The 26,437-nt window shown below is 37.5% G+C and overlaps 1 protein-coding gene across 3 annotated transcripts; it reads right to left on the bottom strand.

Moving 5' to 3' along the window:
* Nucleotides 1–55: 55 nt before the first annotated feature.
* Nucleotides 56–21,047, bottom strand: LOC141903743 (netrin-1-like). 3 transcript variants are annotated; one of them, XM_074792016.1, is made up of 7 exons: nucleotides 19,529–21,047; nucleotides 11,763–11,951; nucleotides 5,804–5,953; nucleotides 4,067–4,129; nucleotides 3,338–3,397; nucleotides 3,068–3,139; nucleotides 56–1,627 (listed from the first exon to the last, which is right to left on the bottom strand). In XM_074792016.1, exons 1-7 carry the CDS (start codon nucleotides 20,631–20,633, stop codon nucleotides 1,302–1,304), a joined length of 1,965 nt encoding a protein of 654 aa, XP_074648117.1. In that variant the 5' UTR covers nucleotides 20,634–21,047; the 3' UTR covers nucleotides 56–1,301. The 3 variants fall into 3 exon arrangements, with proteins under 3 accessions (XP_074648117.1, XP_074648116.1, XP_074648119.1); XM_074792015.1 differs by lacking the exon at nucleotides 11,763–11,951 and adding an exon at nucleotides 11,527–11,715 and having other exon boundaries at nucleotides 57–1,627; XM_074792018.1 differs by lacking the exons at nucleotides 4,067–4,129; nucleotides 11,763–11,951 and adding an exon at nucleotides 11,527–11,715 and having other exon boundaries at nucleotides 59–1,627.
* Nucleotides 21,048–26,437: the final 5,390 nt, after the last annotated feature.

Below are 26,437 nucleotides of genomic sequence, written 5' to 3'. Positions count from 1 at the left end.
AAAAAAACCAACGACAGAAAAGAAGAATTTATAAATTATTATACATTTACTGGATAACAGTTAATCACAAAGGATAGAAGACCTAACATTACAATGTCTACTGGCAATCATTAAGACGTACGTACGCTGACAATATTACGAATAGCCATTCTGATTTGTGTACTGGCGCTAATGTTTCGAGTTATTGCTCTTACGTTCGAATAAAAATGATATTTCATATTGTTATATCGTTTTTTTTATATTACTATTCTTCGAAATGCGGATTTCGACTTTTATTTTTCAAAACGAATAACTACTACAAAGTTCAGCCTCGATAAGCAAAATAAAAACAGAAAGTTTTGAATTTGACGAAGACCCAGGACATCTCTCCCCGTATATATACCATATACCGTAATGAGCTTTTGCTTTCCTTTTCAATTAACATTTCAAGTCAGATTTAGCGTTGTCGCCGCCCTACGTAAACAGCTTCTATATTCCAGCTACTTCAGAGCTTGACGTCGACATCAACACAATAAAAATATTAACGTTTCTCCTCGTAAATCATTCACGTTATTGACTTGTTTTACTTATTTATATTAAATAGCATTATTTCTTCTGCATTTAGAGATACTTCACTTATTTACAAGAGTTTAAACTGTTCTAATCGAGTAAGTAGTAAACATATACACAAATTTCTATTATTACGATGCATTATGAGTATTGATAATAATAATGACTTGTACTTTTTCATCGAAAATCATCAACAGTTTACAACATGACGGAAATACACACAAAGATAATTTTTTTCACTGCTCGAAATATTATAATACTTAGACTATATAATCATTAATATCATTACTATGATCATTATCGTATTATTATTAATATAGTTATTATAATATTCGTTGGATTATATATATGTATATGCGTAGTTGCTGTGTGTATTAAATATAGACGTAACAAAGATAGTTTATATTTAGTTCTAGTCGATCCATCCATGGACAAACAACATCCATGATGCAAGAGAGGAGAAACAAATCTGTTCAGAAATTTTGTTGCGTTTCGCGTACTATTGTGTTCCTGACCCGGAATGTTGAAATGCCATTCAAATTTACAATGACGTCACACGTATAGTCGTATAAGGAAAAGATATTTTCGCTATGGATCATAAAACATTGATATTGATTATTATGATATTTCTTCTCGCTTCGCAGTCTCAAAAATTAATGTTTATTTTTACTCGTGTGACCCCAAGACGCACTCATCATCAACGTTCATGCGATATCCATATATGCGCAGAGTATCATATCAAGTGTCGCCATCTATCGGCACTTATTTCGTTTCTCCTGTTTTGCATATCTGCGCACTCGCCTGCCCCATCTTTCCGTCCACGGCATCACGATACTTTTTCGGTCGAGGATCAGACTATCCCGTCCGTTCTGGTTGTTGTCATGGCTGAGAACGAGGTAGCGCCTACCGACTCTTATCTTCGGGCACTTACAGGCGAGATCTTGTTGGGAAACCCACAAGAATACGTTGTCTCCGCGGTTGATCTTCGTTCGACCTTTTTTGAAAATCTGATTGACGGTCACCGTAAATTTCACCATCGTATTCAAACTATCGCGCGAGTTGACGTTTACTTGTATTGCTGAAAATTAGAAAAAGAAAAACGTTGGATAGAAAAAATATCTTTCCCCACAAATCGATAGAAGCCACATCTGAACAAGTGAACTTTCGCCACTCTACCCTTTTATTAAAACGTTTAGTAAATTGCCACTCGATTAGGGAACTCTGCGTGAAGCTAAACTTCCTTAATGGAATAGAATCTGTCGTTCCAGATCCCAAAAAGGAATTTTCAATTTATTTGTTAACCTCGTTATTCGCTCGTGTTATTTGGTTTATCTATCGTCCTTTCATTCAAAGTCGATCGTCTAAACAATTTAACTCCGGTATTTCGTCGACGCAATTTCGTCAGCGCTCGAATTGTTTATCGGTGTTACTGATTAAGGGGTTGATTCCAATTGAATCGAACGAGAAATCCCGGTAATCACGTTCTTCGAGTCCGGGCACGTTCGATTCCCGTTAACTCCATTATCGTTTATGGAGAATTGAGCGATTCTGATTTAGTAGATTTCGGCGGGTGAACGAAAAAAATCCGCGTGTGTCGTGCTAACGCATTGATTTACAGGCGGAAAGTCTCGACCACCGAGATTCGATGACTGATCGGTTTATCCATGGATTCGTCGAGTCCGTGGTTTATCATTGGATTTTGCATCCGTAAATTCCACCCCTGCCGAAACACCGTTGTTTACGCGCAGATATGGCAGAAATATGTGCAAAAATAATCTTCGCATTCAGTCTTCAGCTGCGACAACTTGTTTAAAGTTTATAACCGGGTTATGCAAAAAAAAAGAACTTCGCAAGTCATAACTAATGCAAGATAACAAGAAAAGTTCTTCTTCGAAAGACCTTCGCCTATGTTTCATTTATGTAGTTTGATTATGCATTGGTGCAATTTATTAATTGAGTTTCGGTCTTGTACCCACGCCGTGTTTCGTGTTTGCTTTACGCTATTCGACCGCGGTTATAATAAGCGAATTCTTATTCAGGTCAGGTATCTATATAATGAAATATTGTTCGCGACCGATAAAAGGCTGACGGCTCAACCTTTTCTCTTGAATAAAACCTATCGAATAAATCTAAATTTGTATCGAATGCAATATCGCTTGTCAACGAAAAACAAGCGACAGATTGGTCGTCCGTGTGAAAGACCACAACTGTTGACTTGTTCCACGGTGAAAAGGTGCGCCAAAAGTATCGGCGCTCTTTATAATATATGTTCCGTCACTTTTGAAGACGTATTCGAGATTTAATTCGGTAATGAACATATTGTGGACGAAATCTCTTTAAAGCAAAAAATTCGCGCGCTAATTTCATAATGAACTATTTCGCGATGAAAAACCGCGCTGATTTCATAACTAACAATCTTTTACATCACATAAAATACTGTATTCATTTGCTTAACAAAATATTAGAATTAGATAAAATCAACATATTGATACAATCATAGATTTTAGATTTGACTTACCATAGTTTCGACGGCAATACTTTCTGAGCGTTGCTTTACGGCTATTTTTCTTACATTTTCCACAAGATTTAGCTGAAAATTGTAATATTACTTAAGGTAATTCTACTACATAACATTTAATCAAATAGTATAGGTGCAGTCTGGAGAGTCAGCCAGAAACTCTTAGTTATTTCTAGTTCTTAGAATTTCTATAATGGTTACAAAAAACTTTTCAAAAGTTTATAAAGTTTCATAAAATAAATTTTTGTTCATTTGTCTTTTTGCGCATACCTGTGTACGTAGATGCGTTGTCGGTTACGCTAGGGCCCTTCGGTACACTGATAGGTCGTTCTGTAAAGGACATACAAGGAATTCTCAGAAATCAATATCAAACACCCAATAATTACGCATTATCACGAAAAAATACACAAAAATACCAATGAGAGAAAAATATGAATAAGCATTTTTGTTGCTTATTTCAAACGTAATGACTTTAGTCGTATGTAAAAGATCCGTTAATCTTCACTTTATTTCACAACGTTTGAAATAAGTTACTTATGATGAAACATTAACATAGATAAATCTCTTTAATAGAATCGGAATATTTTCTGGTTAATTCATGTTACTTTAACATATCAGAAAAGGTATAAACGTGATGGGGTAGATATGGGGTGGTCAATTTCTGTCAGTCATGCACCATTCACGTCGATGTTATATCCATCAAATGATGACACATGCAATTTGTTAGAGCCCGATGGCTTCTATAACGCCATGCAAACGGCACTTATTTTTATTCATTCCTTCTTTTACGACGGTAACTAAAGCTTTGTTTAGTCGACTATCTAATAAAACTAGCAGATTCAATGAAGTGTATTCATTTTTGAGTGAATCGTGGAACGGCTTCGTGAGGTTTCCTTAAAAACCTTAGTAGTCAAAAGGATCCGAAACGTGCGCGTATGGATGGATAGGAAGTCGCCATAAACGCCATGAATTAAATAAAGGCATGCCTGTCATACTAACTTGTGGGGTCGCTCTCTCTGAAAACTATTCCCTGTTCAGAGGAAGAATTAGGGTCGGCAGCTTCTGTAAAAGGATGACGCTTGATATTCTGTATTTTCAAATAAAACCGACAGATGTATCTGTCAAAATGCCAGCTAAAACCTATGTAATAGCGAAATCTTGACTGGGCATATTTCATACTTATCGTATAATCTTTGGACCTTTTTTGAGCCGATAGAATGGCTGTTATTTTTAGAAATTGAAATAATCACGCGTTATTGGCCTATCGTTGACTGAGTTGTTTTGTCAGTTCTCGGGGGGAATTCGTGGTGTGTAAATCAACCCCGTAATCTAATTACAGATTACGTATAGCTAAGACAAAATACTACGTCTGCGCGAATAATTAACAACCAGACCAGAGTTATATATAAGTTTTCCGGTAATCAGAGCGATAAACGAGGTGGCTGAGTGACAATCTGTCCGTTGGACAGTATTTATTATCCCGACGCTTTAGTCGTAAATAAAATTAATTTCTCCAGGGAGATTTACCGAAACATTTGTCGATTGTTTGTTATTTACATATTTATAGGGGATAACGGCACCGTAATTCATCCTCCATTCCGTTGTGCTCGAAGGCAATCGCACTCTCGTACGGACGGATTTAATGAACGGCACTTTTTGCGGCGTGCGAATATAAATATTTTATGAGACAAAGAACTCGCTTTTGTTAAGTCGCTCTCCTCGAAGCATAAATTGAGAAAACCGATGATGAGTTGTATCGCAATACACAGTTCTTAAAGTGGTACGTACGAATTCCACATCATTCCGAGATGGCTCTGGTTTTTGAATTGATATACATCATTTCGTGTTAGGACTTTAAGCGTAGCACATTATTTTTTTCCGTTTCACAAAATGCCCCCCATCCCCAGGGATAATCAGCAAATACATATATACATTTATATATTCACTTTCATGAATATGCTCGACTTTGTGTCGCTAGTAACAGGCACGAGGAATTCGATGTATAGACACGTCCGGAGGTCGATTATGATCATCTGTAAATTTCGCGTCACCGAACGATGGACTTAACTACAAAGTAGGTGTGTAATTTGGTCGACGTTCGACTGAAGATCGGATAACTGGTTACTGAGTTCTTACACCGTTCATTAGGCGCTCGTTACCGTCGCAATTCAGTGCCGTTGATTGTTGCAGTCATTGATCAACCGCACTGATATTACACGGTCGGGTTCACACTCTGCGTTGAAGCCGATTGCGCGTCGTACTCCTCGCGAATCTCTGCGGATTTCATCGCCAGAATAAGGGAAGTTCGTTTCATATACGTGGCTTCTAATGACGGAGAAAACCTACGTGATTTTGGTTGGCGTATACTTCACAATACATGCATAAATACTTCGCCATTATTTGTAGACTTACTATCGTTTTCGAGATTTTTTTTCGCAGAATAGAAATATTTACATTTGCACGATATGTAGTTTAAGCTAAATATCATATTAGATAAATTATCGTGAATATACTATATAAGATAAAGTATGAGAGATTAATTTTCTATATATGGACAAATAAGTATATAAACACATATATATATATATATATATTCATTTTTTATCGACGAATATTTTGCTTGACCAGAAAAGACAACATTTACACAATTCAATCTCAAACGTACGGACAAAAATTAATGACATGATAGAATCATTTTAAAAAAAAACTACATAAGCAAATAAAACATGAACTTACTGATACAGGGCGCAATTCGTGACAGGCTCTGTTGGTATCCCTTCGCGCATCGGTTACAGGTCAAACCAGTAACACCGTCTTTACACGGGCATTGTCCAGATGTTTGGTTGCACGCTTTACCTAATGCTCCGACCGGGTGACAGTCACAAGCTGAAATATTATCCATAGATATAAACATATATTATAAGATTATCACCTGCATTCATAAAAGTGGTCGTTCTTCAATGTGGATGTGTTCTTATCTAAATGCACACAAGTCGGAGTGATAAATGCATTGTACCGCGTTATATAGACTCGTAATAAGACGGTAAAATCCGATGATTTAGAAAGTTGAAACTCAAATTTTATTTTATTTTCGTAAAAAGAATTTTTCCGTGTCGATTCAAATATACGCTAAATGTAATGTAAGAGTATGGGGTATCTTTCACGCCGAAAAGAGTGAGAATTTTCTTTGTTGTTGTATTTTGCACACACGGCCTTTAAAGATATTGACATCTTAATATTTTGTTCACAAATTATGTGTTATCACAGAAGAAAATGACGCATTTTTGACCGAATTGTTTTTTCAATCAATTTGTACTACACGGCTACTTTACATTTCCCGAGTGAATTAAGTATAGCAATGAATAGAAATTGTGCTAATTCATAAAACTAAATGTGTTAGTGTACGTTTTTGAAAGATTTAGTTTTTTTAATGTATTGGAGACGACGCCATTGGTCATTTTGTTGAAAGTGTGAATGAAGTGTTTGTTTCGTATAGCAATTTCGAGTTCCCGAAAAAAAAACACATAATAAAAATCTGAGTACACGAATCGCAAGTGAACATATTTCAGCATTATAATAACGCATTAAAGCTTGCTGATCAATTTTCCACGCAATTGAAACTGAATGGAAAATATACTACGTGTAGATCGTTATCAAGACGCGAACACAAGACGTAACAACATAACTGCGCGTTACCTCTTCACAAAGCCGTATACCGGCTGAGGGCGAGCCGTCATGGTCGCAGGTGATCAGGTCAAATTTGGCATAAACGCCATTTTATTTGTAACCGCTATTATCCGTGTTGATGTAGAAAATTGCTTTTGTAGCGAGAACCGCGCGGGCACAAAGAGAATATCGGCTGAATTCGACTACATTCTTTTAGTGATATGCTTTTGTGACTCACGGATTTCGAGGCGTTTGAATTGCATTACTGTCAGCGACGAGTTTATTATTGTATGTAGCCGATTAATCTAAGTCAGTCATTTTTATAGGAGGCCACTATTGTGATTGAGACACACAGCTCACCCATGAAGACTGTGTATATTCCCGCTTGAATTGCATATGAATAGGCGAAATATCTTTAAGAAAGTCATGCAAGAAATGTATAAACCAATCACTATTCGGTATGTAAATTTTCTGCGGTAGGCCCCGTGACCTTTCACCGATACAACAAAACTTCGCGAAGCTGTTCTTCCCCGTGCCCGCAGTTACTAATAGAAATGCCACTAGAAATGTCCATTCCACTCAGAAGTCAGAAATACGATGATTTCCCCTTTTTGTTGTTGAATTACCCGTATCGAAAATCCTGCAAATTGTTCATTATTAAGATAAAAGCAATTTATCCGTGAATCATCGGTTTTTCCTGAGGAATTCTAGACGACGGTGACAAAATTAGCCACATCGAGACTATTTTCCTGACAGAAGTGGCATTGAGTCATCACTAGTGTTAAACCCCTGCGCAGGAATGTGTCTTCAAGCGTCGGAAGTTAATATAAACTGATGTTCAAGTTGGTAATTTGATTTCTGACGATTGCGAGCGACTTGTCTTTCCACCGGAAACAGTTCCGTATATCCGAGTCCACTTTATCACGGAGATTGATCGTTTCTTTTCGTGGAAGGAAATAAAAACAGAAAACACAACAGGTTTTGTAATTCCATTTATAGATAATCTTCCCATATATTTTCCATATCGCTGATCGCGAAGGAAGGACTGGTTGATATAATTTCAGTTAAAAGATTCCTATGTTTCTTATTCAATATTCAAACGTAACTACAATGTTTGAATTGTGAATTCACAACATCTTTCTTTCGATGCGAATTGATGAGGAAAAATATAGACGTTGATGTGTCCATGTGATTCGGTGTAAATACAGAGGACTTCATGTATATATATGGAGTGCAGGGCCAGATGGAGATCATCCATTGTGCTAGAAAATGGAAGAATCTGAAAATCCATGTCAAGAGAATCGTCTGTGAAAATGCGCACACGTGCACGCTGGAAGTGAACAGTTTTCTGTCGAACAAGAGCCTTTGACATATATCACTAAACTTTCAAAGAATATTCGAGTGTTATTGAATCCCTTTTTCTGCGTCTAAACGAAACATGCTCGCAATATTTAGATATTTACCAACGAATCGAGATATCTCGAATTCGGTTTATTGTGATCTTCAGAAAACAAATACGTGCCGATAGATAAATTTCGAGAAAAGATCAATTTCGTAAACTCAAATGATACTTGCATTTATATATACACGTTGTTATTGTCGATATACTGGTCAGGTTTGTTCTCTTCAAATCAAAACAAACATTTCGATTAACAAACATTTCGGTTCTTGTTTGTACGGTACGATTGTTGTTTGGGAAAATGAAAATACGTTTTCAAAATTCTTAAGGATTAAATATTTGAAAAAGATTTCAAAATAAGAAGTTTATTCTTATTTTTGTGGATTGATTTTCTGTCATCAAATCATAAGTTTGTGATAGTTCTAATTGGATATTGACACTTTAATGATTGATCTGTATGAAATGAAGACCAGTAGATTAGAAATATATTCTAATTTGAAATCAAATTCTACAAGAGAAACGTCGATACACGCACTCATTTCCAAGAGGATATGTCGCTACAAATACGCTTTTTGGATACGTCAAAACCCTTTTGAGAGATGCATGTTTATATCGAAGCTCGCTAGAGGATACTCTCATTCTGGTCAGGTATACAGCCTATCGCCGATAGGTAGATGAGACAGATCGTTTCCTTCGCTTGCCGACGATTTATCAGATATTTATCGATGAACATAGGAAATAGCGCGGCGATCGTTATTCATCGAAACAGCGAAACAGGAAATTTATTTGCCTAGTAATAGTCACTCTTACGCTAGATATGAGTCTGCCTGAACGCTGTTTATATGTAAACTGTCCCCGCACATGAATACCCCTGCAGTTCGATATTGGAAATTCGCGTTTCATGTGAACCAGAAGATATCAAACGGGTGTTCTCATGTGTGATAAAGTTGTCTGATCTCGTATCCCCTCCGAGTATAGGAAAACCAAACTCCTCCGTGCATATGAAAATTCTCGTTATAGCAGACCTTATATAAGTAGGCATAAAAACGACAGCAAATTGTCGCGATTTCTCGGAACGAACCTTATTTACGACTCATTCCTTTTTCGGGGTAATCTTTCATATGGATAGGGTTTGAATTTTATATTTCGTAGAAGAGCGCTGATTGGTTCGTGTCAATCGGATAGCGTCCTAACGCGGAAGCAAGAAGGTACGAAAAAAACCTATACATAAGAATGAAAATGCAATTAACCCGCGGAACAAGCTTGCGAAAGATGAGAATTTCTGATTGAATGACGACGAACGAATGTCTTCAGCAGGGAATTGGACACAAGTCCGGTCTTTAGGAATATATCTGTTGCCGGTGGCAAGAAACTTGGTAAAACTGCATCGGATCGTGTGATCACATCAGCTGAAGCGTATAAAGAGAGAGAGAGAGAGGGAGAGAGAGAAGAGAAAGTGCGAGAAGATATGGTTGAAGTAACGTCTCGCCGTAAGCTATCGCTTCGTTCGACGTGAAAATTGGTTCCGTTATTCAATAATTGCTTGCCGATGATAGCGTTAACAGAAATCCACAAAATGCATTACTTTTGAACTGATGAACGCGAAATCCGGTGCATTGACTGAATCGGAAATTTAAACGGGGAACCTAGAACGAAGAAGATACTGTATCGAAACCTCATTCGAACGGGTATAACTCGCTGATTGGTTTATTCAAGGCGGCGATAAGTTCATTTTGATGAGGAGATGCCGCCGATAAAGTTTATGGCGATATGAAAACAAGTTCCAAAATTCTATATGAAAAGTATCGACGAATCAAGTATCGGAAGCGATGAGATCTTGGTATTTTTTTGGGATATTCCACGATTGATCTTTGAACCACGGGGGTTTACACAGGGCTGATATCCAATAACCTTGACATTGTTCACTTATAGACAATATTTCCGTTTTATTTTCGATACCAAGTTGAACCCAATAACTCATTAGTGCCGTTTCCACGTTTTTAACTCGTCGAGTATACACGTTAAGCGCAAGGTAGAGATTGAAATAAATGCGCCGCGCGGGTTTTTGATGAGCTCTAGACCTATTTGAATGATTTATCTTCCGAGCCGTCGACTGAAACGTTCTCCATCTGAGCTGATGTAGTTCTACGTCTTGTAGACACGTTTTCCGCCACTTCTCACACGTAACGAAGTTAACACACCACACTTTCGATGTAGATAATTAAATCGTCGGATAATGACCTGGCCAGCCGATAGTTCATCAAAGCTCTCGTACATACGCCAATGTCAAGGTCGCCATCTCGACGCACCAGTCTATACCGCGTACGAGATCTCTTAATTTGTCGGACGAAAACTATCCAATCAAAACCCCGGTGGAAACAAGGACAACAGGACAATATAATTAGGTGGTTAGCTTCATTAGTTGCTCCGACGATCTTTCTATGCAGCAGATCCTAAATGGTTATACCTACACTTAATCCTAACTGTGTAAGATTTAATCATCGGACGCTTGTCCAGGATTGGAGATCATAATTTTCCATTTGAAAGCTGCAGAAGTGAATAAATTTGAAATAAATTCGTATGAGTTGAGAAAATACATGAAGTATTTCCAACGGCGAGAAAAGAGTCATTTCATCCATCACGTGAATTCTAAGCCGCCACCATCTCTCCTTATACTCGAAGAACGTATTAACACTAACTGACTTTTTTTGCAACTCTGTAAATTCGTCATCAGAAAACTGCGCCAGTGCACGTTTTTAACTCATATACCGCCTACCACGTTTTCACGCTAAAATAATTGTCTGGGTCAGAGGTGAACCGCTCACCTGCGCTTATCATTTACGTAATGAACGTTGCAATTTCTATCAAAGAACGCGCAGGAATTAGATACGGGGATATGCACGCTCGCCGAGTGTGTTATCGGAAAATACGAAAGGCGTACTCAAAACGCTTGTTGTTGAACCGGAACCTACGTAAAGATGATGATTATTGCCTCTCCCGACAATGGGTCCATCTCAATGATTCAATTATTTTCGAAGATAAAAAACCTATCCAGGTAATCGGCAAACAGCCAAAGTGTAAAGTAGAGTCGAGTGAACGTGGCGAAACCTTGCTGGGTTCTCTACGTGAAGATTCTGTCGGTTGACGAAATGTAAGTAAGATTATAAGAGCCTTTCTCTACAGAGGTTGGCGAACACCTAGGACAACATCGATAATAGCTATCTATACTTGATAACCGATAAGATATAGAGAGATGCAGAGATAAAAGCAACACATCCGCAAGATGGGAAAACAAATCGATCGCTTGGGACAGAGCGGAGGAGAGAGGAATAAAAAACGGATCGTCGCGAGCGGTTGGGTTGATGGTGCGTATTGTAAGGAATATTCGTCCTACCTTTGCAAGCTTTTCTGTGAGTGATGGGTTTAGTAGGATCGCGGTAATATCCCTCTACACAGTAGTGACAGTGGCGACCGGCCGTATTATGCTTGCATTTAAGACAAACTCCGCCACTTTTTCGCCCCGAGAGCAGGAAGAGCTCTGTATTGAACCGGCAATTTCGAGCATGCAAGTTGCAGTTACAAGCTGTAAATAAAAAAGAGTTGTAATAAAATGTAAAATGGTTTTCCTACCTTTGCAGACCTTGCGGTCTGTCAGAGGCTTTGTGGGGTCCCTATAAAAGCCCTGTTTACAGTAGTGGCAATTGCGCCCGGCAGTGTCATGTCTACACTTTAAACATACCCCACCACTCTTGTTGCCAGACAGTTTGTATAATTCCGGATTGAAGCGACACTGTCTGGCGTGCAGGTTACAGTTACAAGCTGAAAGTATACAAAGAAAACAGTTGCCAATTAGATAGCGTGTTAGGCGTGTTAGAATTGGAAATCTCCGAATCTTACGATTTCGTCATCGTGACCGATAGTGGACATTTTCTCCGATGCCTTCGTCCCAATTTTAGTTAGTATTAGTTTCAGCACGAAGTAATATGATGTGTACAAAATCCGACACCACCAAGATAGGCACCCATGAGTTTCGAGTGAGCAAGTGCGTAATATGATATATTTGAAAATATATATATTGCCAAAGCCTGTACCAACATGTGAACTAGCAAGCCACCAGTGTCTCAAACAACATTAACTCGTCCATCCGTATTGACAATACATTAGGATACACAAACAATCATTTGTGTTTAAATACGTAAAAAGAAAAGGTTATAAGCAAACATGACCATAAGCTTCCTTGTTCCACAGTTACAATATTAAGCATAGAGTAAGTATTGTATTTGCAGTGATGTGGTGGGGCAGCAAAATAAAATCAAAAACATGTATTTAAATGAATTCAACCCCATCTTTCCCTTTCCACCTTTCATCTACCTTGGATAAAAAAAACAAAGCATATATAAGCACAATTTTGATACCGATGCAATCGTAAATACACAATGGTTTATGGCTTATGATGAGACATATAATCATTTTTATTCTCAAATCTCAAGCTTTAAGATTTATTAGCGATCCAATAATCTTTGTGCACAGTCACTGAATTTAGTTCTATATATGTATCAGTCGACTAAAATACAATCCAAATATACCGTGACATGAGACCACAATATTATTTCCTATATTAGGAATTTAGAGTAATATATATTGAATTGCTTGAATTGTAAATTACTCATATTTAGTCATAAACCATGTATCAATAATATGAAACCAGAGACGAATTATGTCTAAAAACATATTTTTTTTCGCTCGGATCATGGACGTGTAAACTAGAGTTTATACATCCATGGTTGTTAGACACATTTTCCTGGTAAGAATGCGCCTATAGAGAAGCATGTTGATTTTGTCTAGCAATACGTTTAATTTCAGCGGAGCAACACAAATCACGTTAATTATTCCCCCTCTCATTACTGTCTATAACAAACAGCAAAAAAAAACTGCAATAAAGTTTTACAGATATTTCTTCTATAGCACCAGCACATCTCAGAAGATAAATTCACGTTTATGACGTCACTAATTGTGACGTGCGAACATTCCTTAAAGAACTACACCCAGATATCGCTAAAAGTTGTTTTTTTTTCGAAATCCTGATAATATCTATTTCATGTTTCAATTTCTTGAGTCATGGCTTTTGTTCAGATGTTCTATTCGAAGGAAATCGAAAACGGAAACAAATATTTAAATATCGCACAAAAAAACGAAGAAAAAATATGACGAGCAACCTATAGCTGCAACTCGAGAGCGATTTGTTTTTCACAGGTTCTCGGGCGTTAAATCAGTTTTGCGAACGTGTTTAAAGGTATTCTCAGGCGTAAATAATGCCGCTTCTCCAATATACAGGGATGAAACGTATCAAACAACTGGCGAATAACAGTTGTAGAAACATTTCTCAAATGACTGCTAGGAAATTACGGTAATAGTTGAGTAATTGGTTTCTCGTGATGGTGGAATTCCGATTTCGAATCCCTTTCTCTATCTATTATACATCAGTTTCTATACAAAGCAAAACCTATTATGCAATTTTCTGGCATTATTTCATATTTTCGCTTATAAACCTATATTCATACATAACTATTTTATTTAAACTGAAATTAATGATAGCTCTCCACGATCGATATTAAATTCTAAATCTACAAGATTTTCTTCTGAAAACATCACTCAAATATTTATTTGATATGTTATAATTCCTGATATTCGAAAGTTAACGACGTCCATTCCCAAGCTAGATATAATCTGATGGAAGTGAAGGTGTTACTACGACGGCTTGTAACAAGTTAACACGAACTGAGTCACTAGATAAATGCTTCGTCGGCGTTTTTTCCACGTTTCTAATCAACTTTAGCCGTCCGGCGCAGTTAACGTATAAAGGGGCTCACTAAGATTTAATTAGCGAGCTCGTTTTCAAGCATCACGCCGATTTAATAAGAGGTCCGTCGCGCCACCGCAGGCATTACCCGCACGCGGTGAAGAAATTGGGTTCGATATCAATCTGAAACGTGTCGAGAAATGCATCGTATCTCTTCACGTATCCATGTGCGATGTAACTTTGTTAACAGAAACTTGCTTAATAACATGAGCTGCCATTTAAAAACCCACATCTATAATACTCAGCTTTAACTAATCTTATCAATAAATATCTTCATGACAGCTTTTCTTCACTTCTATAAATCTATCGTTATAATTTTCCACGATAAGTAAATGTTTCTAGTTAAATGGAAATATAGAATTTCCTAATGACTTTGAGCTTTGTATATCTGGAGAGAACATGTTTGTGAAAGTATTTATAAACTCGGGTTATAAAAAGATTACATACTTTTAGGTGAAACGAGGATCGAAAATCGGATTTTTTTTCGGATAATAATGTATTATCATAAACACAATCACACCTTCAAGATGGGATTATGTCAACGACGTTTTCAAAGTTTTATTGCCAATCAGCCACCTGGGGACCGGGATAGCGGTCAGTATACAAAGGCCCCACACGTAGATGTTGTGTGAAATATCCACGTTTGTCATTATGAGTTTTATAAAGCCTTCTTTATTTAGTGAATTGGTCATGAATGCGCGTTAAGTAGTTTGGTCAGTTGTAGTTGACGATCTAATTCGACGGATTATACGCAAAATATACGTTATATGATTAATCGGGCTTATTTGGCTCTATATATGTGTGATAATTCGGGTAAATCGTCTAAAATTACGTTCAGCTCGATGATTTATCACGTTCATTTTGTCAAACATGTTGCTGACGTTATTCGTGTATACGACTTTATGGGAATCTGTAAGTTCTTTGTCGCTGTCTACACTTTTCGTGACTTTCGAGCGAAATACGCGCTAAGACGTCCAGGTTATTTGAGAACTTCAAAGAAGCACGGTCATACATTGACGCATCAGATCGCTACGAGTTTCTTTCAGTAGTGACAATCGGGCAATATCCGGCAATTTGTCCTAAAGCAAATACGAATTTGTATCGGATTTGTCAACTTGAAAGACTTGTTTTATTGGGTGTTCGTTCATGAAAAGGGAAATATGAAGAAGTGGGCCTTTGTTCTGTCGGCAGAAGTACCGCTAGGGTGGTGAATAACGGTATATCATAAGATGTCCAAACGAGCCGAGATCCGCATGAAACGTTATATGAGTAATAATATAAAATACGCGCCGGGAGGGACATTGTGAGGTGTATAGTTTGACTGCGCGAAGAATTCGCCTAAAATCACGTTCTAAAAAGCAATTACCGTCAATTAAATGCCAGGTAATGGAAGCTGTTGACTGAAAAACGTTCGAGCTAAATCTAATTATACCGACAAACTATTTCGCGTTGAGATCACTTCGATTGCATATGCGAGAAGAAATTAAGAACCGTCAATTAATTGGGATGAGTAGAATATGAGACAGTGTCGTCACCAGTTGTTTCAATGACTTGCGTTCAGTGCACACTTAGAATTTAGTTCAGAATGAGACGAAATAATCTAAAAAAAAAACTTAGTCAACTTTTGAACTCCACAGAACTCGCAGAAACTTAGTGACTATTTTTAGATCTCTGTTATTTTCCTCTTTTTCATCTTGTAAAATCAAATCATTTTCTTTTTAGTATTATTTCTTTTAGCAAGATTGGTAACTGTATTACTCGATTGACTATCTTTTCTATATGAATAATTTACTATAGTTTTATGGGAAATTCGGATGTTAAATATCTTCACTTTGCGTCAAATATGTCAATTGTAAACGTTTAATGACGTATTTGTGATTTAGTTACACGTATAGTATAAGCCTTCGACGTGACATCGATAGAGAAATCATTGAATAGTTTGTTGAAGTAGTTATTTTTTCGGGTTAGATCTACTTGTTCGATGGAAGTGGCTGAGAAGAGCTGGCCTTTTGCAGGTGTGCCTTCTCGAGAATACTTGAACTCCGTTAACGAGTAGAGCCCGGACAGTCGACTCTATGGTTATACATACTAATTACTCACGATTTATATGCGCTATATGTCCAATATTTGCGCGCTACGTCGAAGCTAGAAATGGAAAATAATCTTATGATCAAATGTTTGCACACTTAGAATCGAAGTAAAATAATTACAGTTTTTATATGGATTTGTACACAAACACGAACATATCCGTAATGGTGTCGGGTGTACATCTCGCATTTTTCATATTCTATAAACGAATATAGTTGAATTGCAAAGTTATCATAAAAAGGTTTCAAGTAAAGATATGTAGGTTAAAAATCAATTCGTTTAATCGGCTTATGAAACCAAAACCGAATAAAATGTTAAAAATACGTATTTGTACACGGGATAGAATACAACTCTAACTTCGAAATAACACTATTTGAACGGTTTTTAAAAGTTGTCGAAGACCTGAATATCGCTTTACAACTCTAAGAATTTTCATACGCGAAAAGAATTACAACCGCCGTATATAGGTTCATTCAGTATTGTAGAATTTTCCGAGCTTTTGATGGCGTAAAATAACGGACCACTTGAGGGAAACTCACGAGGGTCATATCCCGCTGATAGCTTAAATAAACGTTGCCAAATATGAAATCCAATCATATGAAGGGAAGAACGAATTCATATTCGGTAAGTTCTGCAGGTATATATAAACAGACAGCTATATCCTTCCGATACACCAGCTGTGAATGGAAATTCAAGGGATCGTCCTGCGCAATCTATACATAAATCGAAGGGTTTAACCAAATTTCAATTCAAGATTTCCTACGGATCAGGCGTAGCCCCATTACCTCGTTATATTTGTCCTCATACCAAACCTCTTTGCAATAATTTCTAAGAATTTAACATCTTAATGAAAATAAATTTCTTTCTATTCTAGTCCTAGCGATGTGCTTGAAATATATACGTGAAAAATATTCATGGACCTTTTAGATATTACCAAATATACGTAGTTATGTAGACTGAGTATGTAAGAATTGACCAGTATTTGTTTATGTCACAAAAAAATCTTCCTCACACTCAGTATACACGATTTGTAAACAGGTACATATATAGATACGCAAATGAATCGTATACATGTTTTAATGAAGTGCCAAGAAGCACCTTTAATGTCTCATCGTGATTGAGGGCGATAAACACTTCATAGCATCGTCTGATGGTGAAAACAAGCATGAAATTCTACGATAAGAAAACTGCAATTTTACGGCGAACGCACTTTGTATAACCGGGCGATTGAACGTGGATACGAGACATCAATCGAGTCTAGTGTTTGCTGTTCAAACAGAGTATCGACGATGAAAATGAAATTCACCTCGTTGCTATCTCCTATATCTTTAACAACAACCATCGTGTCGCGAGCTGATTATCGTTTTAGATAGAAACTCCGGAGAAAATTTATTATTTTCCGCATATTCGCGGTGATAAGAGATAGTTCTCGATACGATCGATTTCAACGTTAAGTCCGTCGGGTGGATGATTAAACCTGAGAATTCTATGAAATCACATCTAACTTTATTCTATATAGTACGAGAGGGAACCATCGCGCGAAACTGATTGAAATTTAAGCGCGTAGATTCAACGAGTAGGATTTTACTGTAAGGTAGTGATGCGTATAGGTAGATTTTTAAGCTCGTAATAAACTCCGTTACCGTCTCATACTGAGCTGTTTCGGTTTGCGCCTGGCAGGAATTCCGCCATATTATTTTGCTAAGGTTTTCGCAGTTTCGCCGTCGTAACGGTTTCTCAATAACCAAACATTATTCGGCAATTCACGAGTAAGAAGCGGTAGAATATGAAGCTATATTTCACACCGGATACAGCTAATTATTGTCCCTAAAAGCGTAGCTGTTCGGAATCTATCCGATGTGAAGATGATATCTGAATCGTTACACAAACGATAAAATCTCTATCTGTTATTTGTAATGATAATAATACCTACTAACATTTTACTAATCTTCCTATTTTTCCTATAGATACACGTGATAGCTATATACGTGGCAGCTTTTCTTCAAATTCAGATAAGATATATCCATAAGAATTGAATACGTTTTCATTTAAGATATCTTGAACCTCTAATAACGTAGTTTTAAAGTTAAATTGCATTCTCTTACATTAGCTTTAACAGAAAAATGCGATGCAAAAGGTAAATACATATCAATCGCCTACTTTACAAACTTATATACCCATCCTGCACAACTGCATCTGAGGCAAACACCGAAAATATCGAGACATTCTCTCTCTCAATTTACTTGTGGAGAGGTTTCCATAATTTGATCGAGTCGGCTGCCAATTAGGTTGATAATCAAAGTGCAGTATATCGACCCTGTGCTGTTAAGTGAATTTTCAAATGTCGCCCGTCCTTTCTGAGAGTGTTAATGATTCCTCAGACACGCTGCGTCTAGTTTATAACATATCTATATATGCGACGTCTGAGATGTGGAAATTAAATAACATCACATACAAAAATACGAGACCACCAGTATAAGACCACCAGTAAACCATTGTGAATGCCGTTTTTAAAGATACGGGCGCCGAAAAGGACATATTCAACTTAAGTCAACTTTAGCATATAGAAATAGAAAATTACAGCGCTTTAATGATACGGTTTCATCTCTTCTAAACTTGTATTTTTCCCCAGGAATGTTAAAACATCATCGAATAGAAAGGTCGATATTTTAGCAGGCCTAGAGCTATGCTTTTCATCTTATTGTTATAATGGACACGTACTGTTAACGTATAGCGCGAGACTGTGGCATACAATGCCTCTAACACAACCGAATAACCGTAAATATGAGATGTCAATATTTTCCTGATGAACGCAACTTCAAACGTTTCAAGTGATAAAACTACGTGCGTGTGTATTATTTTTTTTCGCATTGAATTTGAATAATAATAGAGTTAACCTACCATATTTTGATCCGCTCTCATCGAGATTAGAAACTAAGATGAAATTGAATTAAGCTATAGTTAAGCATTCGTAAATGATTTGACGAACTCACTGCGTATTTTTATCGCGAGGATTTCACACTCGTTTGACTTGACGGAGACGATATTTCGATGAAAACGCCTGACACAAAAACACAATTTGTTGATTAATGAAACATGCGCGAAAGCCAAAGAATATAACTCGCTAGCAACGTGAAACAATGGCGGATTTTCAATTAATGAAATTGAATTTTTCATCGATCCGTTGAGAATTTAGCGAGTGATTTGAAAATTTATTCCGCTTCTTACATCCTATCACGCAGAATTTACCTGATGTATTTGGTTAGATTAGAAATATTTTCAATTTTGAAACGGATAAACGTATTTGTGATGACAAAAACAACATGCTCCTCGAAAATACAATGCGTTAATTCTGTCGAATCTGATTCTGAAATTTTTTCCTTTTGAGCTGAAAATTAAGATTATTCTTTAGAGCGCCGCAACGTGATATCGGTGTACATCGACTTACCCACACATTCGTTGGCTTTGGTAGACGTTGCCCGCGCCCACGGCCGATCGTAGTGGAATGGTTTACATCGTTCGCAGTCGACCCCAGCCGTATTATGCTTACAATCGCAGACGAGCTTACCCTCGCGGTCTTTGATACACCGCGATGCATGGCCGTTACATTTACATCGACCGCCGACCGCAAAATCGGACAGCGAGAAAAAATAGCTGTCGTTCTCTTCCTTTTCGTCGAATTCCTTTTCGATTTCGTACGGATACAGTCGGTTAAATACGACTTTGATATCGGTGGCCGTAACCCAGTCCTGCAGCACGGGACTATTTTCGAAGTCGTAAGCTGACGGACGACCTTCGAGGGTACTAAACGCCACCCTGGTGCCGCTCAAGGGGTCGATGTTGGTATAGGCATCAGTGCACAATGCCTCTTGTTCGTTCGCTTTCGTAATGATAGCTTTCGGATTTTTGGTGAACATTTTCTTACACTGCGACGAGTAATACTGAAATTCGACCCACGATTTTCCGTGATCCATACTCTTGTAGATTGACATCGAATCCGGTCTGGTGTGACAAAACTGTAGACTAACATAGGTCAGCTCGAATTTCTTCTCCAACGACAGAGTCAGAGTTATGTTTTGGTTTTTGACGTCAGGTTTTGAAATCCAACATGTAAGATTATTCGGGTTATTTAAATCAGTCAGATACATAGCTGGGTGTTTCCGTTTCGGGTGCGTATCGTCGCAAATATAACACTGAGTTGTCTTTTTCCCGTCTTTATCGTTGGAAGAGGTTTTACAGTAACGGGTTATCGGTTTACCGCAGGTGCTCGAAGCTTTTACCAACTTGCCGAAAGCCGCGTTCACGAAATCAGGAATGCATCTTCGTGGATTTCCGTTCTCGTCTTGACAAGGATCCGGTGGAATTTGTTGGCCAGCAAACATATTCAGGTAAGGTCCGGCGGCAGAAGCATCGATGTAAGACGACAAAAATCCGATCAGTAAAACGATCACAAGCATAATATGTATCCTTTTTCCTCGTTGGATGCTCGGCGAAAATGAGTAACTTACCCCGTTCATTGTCCCGATTGTTAGAAATTCTCTACAAACCGTCATATACGTTACGATCTGAAACTTTAATCCAAATTTACGTTCGGAACTTTAAAAACTTTAGTTTTGTATTTTTGTCGCTGTTCTTTTACAAATACGTAATCCTTTGTGCGCTCATTGTCGTTGAAACCTGATAAGATATTATTCAGTTGTGACGGACGCGAATCCGAGAATTTTCAGATGAGAATATCTACCTTGTTATAGTTATTGTTGGCCAATTTGAATTCTATTTGACCAACCGAAGACGCGATCGAGTTTGATGAAATCTTCAGCAGATTATTTCCAACTTTTTTTCAAGAATTTACTAGCAGACAGTAACGAAATCGTTGCGGCGAAGACACGTGTGGTGATAGATACGTTTTCTCCCGTTCAGCCATATGTAAACGTATCAGCTAAAATCAGTGGTATAATAGAGCGCACCGAGAGCTTACAATGCTCTTCTTCACACATAGGAGGCGTTACCTTTAAATATGCGCTCACGTCACAACCAATTGAATAACAGCTACCGGGTAGTTAATTTCGTGCACAAAATGTCTCCTTATTTCCAGTAAAATGCGGATGAAATGACTGTCGCCGAGTTATACGAGTGAGATTTCATTCAATTTTTTACTCGTATTCGCTTCTTTTCCGTCTATACCAGACACAATGTTCGGAAGCATACGGAGAAGCCCATATTCGGGAAGAAAGCATTGCCACTAAAATAGCTCGTCGTGTCACAAAGGTTTGGGGTCCAGTAAACTCTCAAGTACTACGTATCAATGGTCTTCTAATGGAATGGATTAGGATTGGTTTGATCCTCTCTGTTACAAAAAGCTTCAATCACCTGTCCCTAATATAATCGCCGCTTTTTATACTATGTCTAACCAGAAGATGAATGAAGTTTTGGTAATTCATTCAGAAAAAATGTCGAGAAGTTTGTCTGGGGAAATGCTTTTGGGTGCATCTCGGTTTTAATGGCGTGGGTGAATTATTTCGGTATTATAATGGCGGCCGGGACGCGTTAGGTGTGAAAAATATAGCTCGAATTGTTTAGACGTTAAATATACATTAGAACTGAATTAGTCTAATGCGGTACGCGGTCACGACGAAGCGGATTACGTTTTTGATTCGTTGGAAACGACTTAAACTCTATGGAAATTCTGTCCGTAGAATGAGTGTTTATTTCTTGATCATGCCTGAAAAGCAAGAAGGTGGGTTTGTTTACCCAAGGAAATTACTACTGAACAATGTGGAATGCGGTATTGAAAGTTTTCAATAGACCGAGTTGACTGATCCTATAGATTTCTATTCGCTGGATTAATTTACTAGTTTATCCAGTGCATATATTAGCAGGAAATAATGTACATTAGGCGGACAAAGGAGTGTTGCAAGAAGGTCTACGCGCAGTCGTGATATTGCATAATCAAAACTTTATGATAATATCTTAGAAGCAGTGAATGAGCCGTCAGTCGTGTCCGTTAAAACGTCTTGGCTCTCATTTCAGTTCACGATTTTTACCTTTTCGAATCATACCTATTTCATTTCTGGTTCAACTGTTGGTCTCGACCATGTTCAATTCTGCACACTTTCATCTTATCTGCGCTATAGAAAAGGTTGCTTTAAATGGGGTCCTTTTCTATGTATATAGTCACGGCTGTCATAAGAAGGGGGTCGGAGAGGGGGTGGTATGGACAACCCCCTTTATTAAATCCAAGTTCCGCATTTTTAGTCCCAAATTTTATTTTTTCACATTCCGGAAATTTCATAGATATTTTTCCTCAAAAGGTCCAGAAAACGTCCGTCTCAAACCTCGCGAATTTTACAAATTGAAACTAATTGAAGAGCATGTAAGAAATTCATGAATTCCGAAATGCTCGTTTGCCTTCGGTGCTCGGCGGATACGGCGCAAAGCATGGCATAAAGTTCAGCTGAATCCCCTCTAAAAGATCCTAGTGCCGCTCCTGATAGTCCCTGTTTTATGACTATGACTTCCAATTTATTTCAAATCTAAAATAAACCCGATTGAACGGGTCCATAAGCAAAACGTGGTCGCAGAGTTGAACATACGCAGTTTGAATAACGGGTGGATTTGGTATCTACATACAAGGCGCCATCTCGTGGAATCCAGATCAAAAAAGTTTGCGGATGTTGTGGAAACGATATTGTACTCGTGATAAATACTATAGTAACAGTTTGAGGTTTGCGCTTCATGCGCGGTGCATTTCAATTAAACTTAAATTTCAAGTTTCTGGTTTGTGACTTTTTGTGTGATTGTAACTTTCTGTGCATTCTCTCGGATAAATAGCTGTAAGTAATATGTAATATATACATTATATGAACGTCAAAATTTGCGATAATTCACATGTAATACTTGCACTGTCCTAGGGCTGTCCTGCGGAAAATGGGCAATGTATGTAGGTATATGAAGAAGTTAGTGCGATAAACTAATTGACGCGGGATGTCCAGCAAAGATTTGATAATTGAACTGACTGTGTAATATTCAACTGCGCGAAGCTTCTGCCATCTCGAATCGTAGCGAATATACGGGGGAAGGGAACTCGTCAATTCATAAGGTAAAACTATTATCAGAAAAATACATACGATATAATGTAATGTTTTATTCGCTCGTTTACTGGCATTATTTCTAATAGCTTTATGTCTTGTCCGAGCGGTTAAAACTGATATCAACACAACGATGAAACACGGTATCACGCCTTGCATAGTTCGGAATATGCCATACGATAGAAAAACTCCCAAACGATGTACACCAAAACTGGACACTACGTCCACACAGCGTGTTGAATTTCCATATGTTAGATAAGTCATTAGAAGTCCGCTATTGTTGTGTGACAAACAGATGAATATGATTATAATAGTTAGCACGAATCTTCGGTGGTTAGTGACGTGCTTCTTGTGAAACAATGGTCGCGAAATGGACAAAAATCTCTCAGCGGCGAGAGCTATTACTATCCAATTAGATAAAGAGCGTGAAAGAACCCGTGATAACGCTCCCGGTATACCCCTACAACCCGGTCTGTTGATTCTGAAAATACGCGCATGAAATAAGTAACGTTTTAATATAGTCGGACACAACAGCCCCCGTAAAGTCCACATCCATATATAACATTTATGGGGATACAGTTCAAGCATTCGGAGAATCAAGTTGGAAATAGAGTTCGGGAAGTCGGTTAAACTATTCAACACGTAAACTTCGTCCGATACGGCTAACGTTATCAAATAAACGAACGTAGTTCGCACAGATTGCGACCTGCGACATTTCATTAGAGTAACGATTGTAATGGAATTAAACACGAAAAATAACGGGTCAAAACATATCATTACCCACAGCGATATACTGTAGAAATCGTCAAATCGTTTGTGTAAAACGAAAAGCCATTTTATGTATTCTTCGTCCGAACGATTATACATCTACAACTGAGAATAGAGAAAATTGCAAAAATACGTAAATGGTTGAATCATTAAAACCATCATATATAGTCTAGGAAAATAGTATTTTTCAGAATATCGATCATTTAGAAAATTCTATACTTGTATATATAAAACATTAATACATGAAAAAAAAAGTTAGAATGTTTCCCCGGCTAAAATCAATTCTGAAATTTTATCTGGAATTGCATCATTGCGAATCTATACGCGAGAATTTCCATTGCATTCATGACGATACATTTGCTCGTGAGATTCAATGACTGTCCATTCGGAAAATGGGAAATCTATATAGAATACTAGTACGAAGTATCCATATCATTTACAACGAATGGAGATATCTTTTTACCGGGCGAATGAACTAAGGTCAACAGTCAATGATGCTTTACTGATATACTATATATATGACGCGGAATGGAAATCATTAAAATGAATTACGGAGACGGTTATCGATCGTCACGACGCAACATTCAAAACGAACCAATTAAAACAGTCCTCAACCAACCGTCAGAAGATGTGATTATCTTAATTTTCTGGTGACGTCGCCTATACGCAGTAATTACGACGCTGATTGTCGTAAACAAGTCGTAAATGATACTGAGAGACACCGAAGTGAAGAAGCGAACACGATTGTAAATTGATGCGCAAAAATATGAGCGCGCAGAAGTTGAAGAATATGCAAAGACATTTTTTGAAAGACTTTCAACTTTTATGATTCCAACAGGTTTACTGCTTGGCGGAGTCTTTTGTTCATATATATTTATCATGTATACATCTACTATATTTCCTCTAAGGATGCATCGTTTGTTGTGCCCAAAAAATACTGATTGTAACCGTTTCAAGGTTGGGTACACTTCGGGCCGCTACTGTCACATTTTGAAAGTAGTAAAATGATATCCGGTAGTTTCTCGCAAACAAGACCCTGATAGAAAACTGAGTGATACAAACATGATATCGCCAGTGAGTTACGTAATTGGAAATTCACTTCCGGTTCGTGTAAAAAATCTTCTAACGGCCGTTCTTCCGTAATTAGCATTGTTAAACGTAGGCAATTTTTGTTCGATAAAAGTCTGGTCAATTAAATTACGTAAGGGAAATGTAGGACATATCGGAGAGGCCGTGATTCAGCTTTATTAAATCAATTATGTATTGACCTCTCCTCATTTTAATGATTAGACTTAATAAACGTATGTATCATATACGATCATTACTTAATTTAACTACGTTAAACTGTAAACTGAAAGAGTCGAGTAATAATGATAGACAGTGATTTAACTAATTAGACATGTAGATTCGGAAACGGAAACTTGCTTACGCCGATGCGCCCCTTCATAAAGCTAGCGAACGAGTAACAAGTAACAGTTATCACCTGCACACAAGGAGGCGAGGGCGAGACCAGTAATTATACACCGTGTCACACGAGTCAGTCGTCTCCACACATGGAGTCGAGCTTTTACTATATTATTTTGTTTGTCGTCACCGCGCGAACAATTATAACAAAATCCACAGCGGATCAAAAAAAGGAACTGAAATTGTTAATCCTGTTGCCGGCTACTGATGGAAGTTTTAAGTTCCCGTTCGGAATGGAGATGTCTGGCGCCGCGAGTAAGTACTATTGCACATGATGATTATTACAGAGTCGAAGAATGATTAGAAAATAAGCGAATTAATAAATAAGCGATTTTTTTTCGTCGAGTAAGTGCGATTAAATAAAACGAAAGTTACTTCAAAAACATTACTAATCAGGGACAACAGTTGCTCAAAAGTTGTTTTGAAATAAACGGTTGATAAACACACTGTTGAAAATATTGTTGTATTTTTATAATGAAATATTGGCAGCAATAGTAACAATAAAGTTTTGGTTGTCACTTTGTTAACTATCCACTGGTTAACTCTCACAAACCTTTGAGCAACAAACCCCAGGCCTTCATACGCTATAGAATGGCTCTATGTTATAAATTCGCTTGTCTGATTATTTCAATGCCAATGAATGTTTGTTTTGTTTAAAGACACAGCAGTTTATACCCTCCAGTTTCTCGGTCCATTTTAGACCTCTGGAGAATTGAAAAAAATGATCCGTTGAAAAACTCAAATAATGACAAAACGTCGAAAAAAAAGTAAAATGAATACGACGAAAAGTATATCGAAATTGACGGGTATCATTGAGTCGATCGATAATCACCCAAAACATAATCGGACCTTTTCTATTTTCGTTTTTTCTGTTATTTTAATCAACGAATCTTTTGATTACGTTGTTTAACGGGAGTTGCGTTTATATGGTATATCGATATACAGGGAGTATTTTACTGTTTCCCTGTGAGATTTACTAAACCGGGTGTTAATTGAGATGAACCGTTTGAACAAAGACACTCGCGAATGGAAACGGA

Source organism: Tubulanus polymorphus, chromosome 4 (genome assembly GCF_964204645.1).
Source record: "Tubulanus polymorphus chromosome 4, tnTubPoly1.2, whole genome shotgun sequence".
NCBI lineage: Eukaryota > Metazoa > Nemertea > Palaeonemertea > Tubulaniformes > Tubulanidae > Tubulanus > Tubulanus polymorphus.
The sequence above is the reverse complement of the archived record's forward strand: the minus strand, read 5'-3'. Positions and strand labels throughout refer to the sequence as shown.

Excerpts from the sequence above, each read along its gene's own strand:
- LOC141903743 (XM_074792016.1), bottom strand. The coding sequence starts at position 20,633 with ATGACGGTTTGTAGAGAATTTCTAACAATCGGGACAATGAACGGGGTA. Across the intron at positions 5,954-11,762 it reads AGACCGCAAGGTCTGCAAAG|CTTGTGACTGTCACCCGGTC; the intron begins GTAGGAAAACCA and ends ATAATATTTCAG. Across the intron at positions 1,628-3,067 it reads GTATTGCCGTCGAAACTATG|CAATACAAGTAAACGTCAAC; the intron begins GTAAGTCAAATC and ends TCTAATTTTCAG.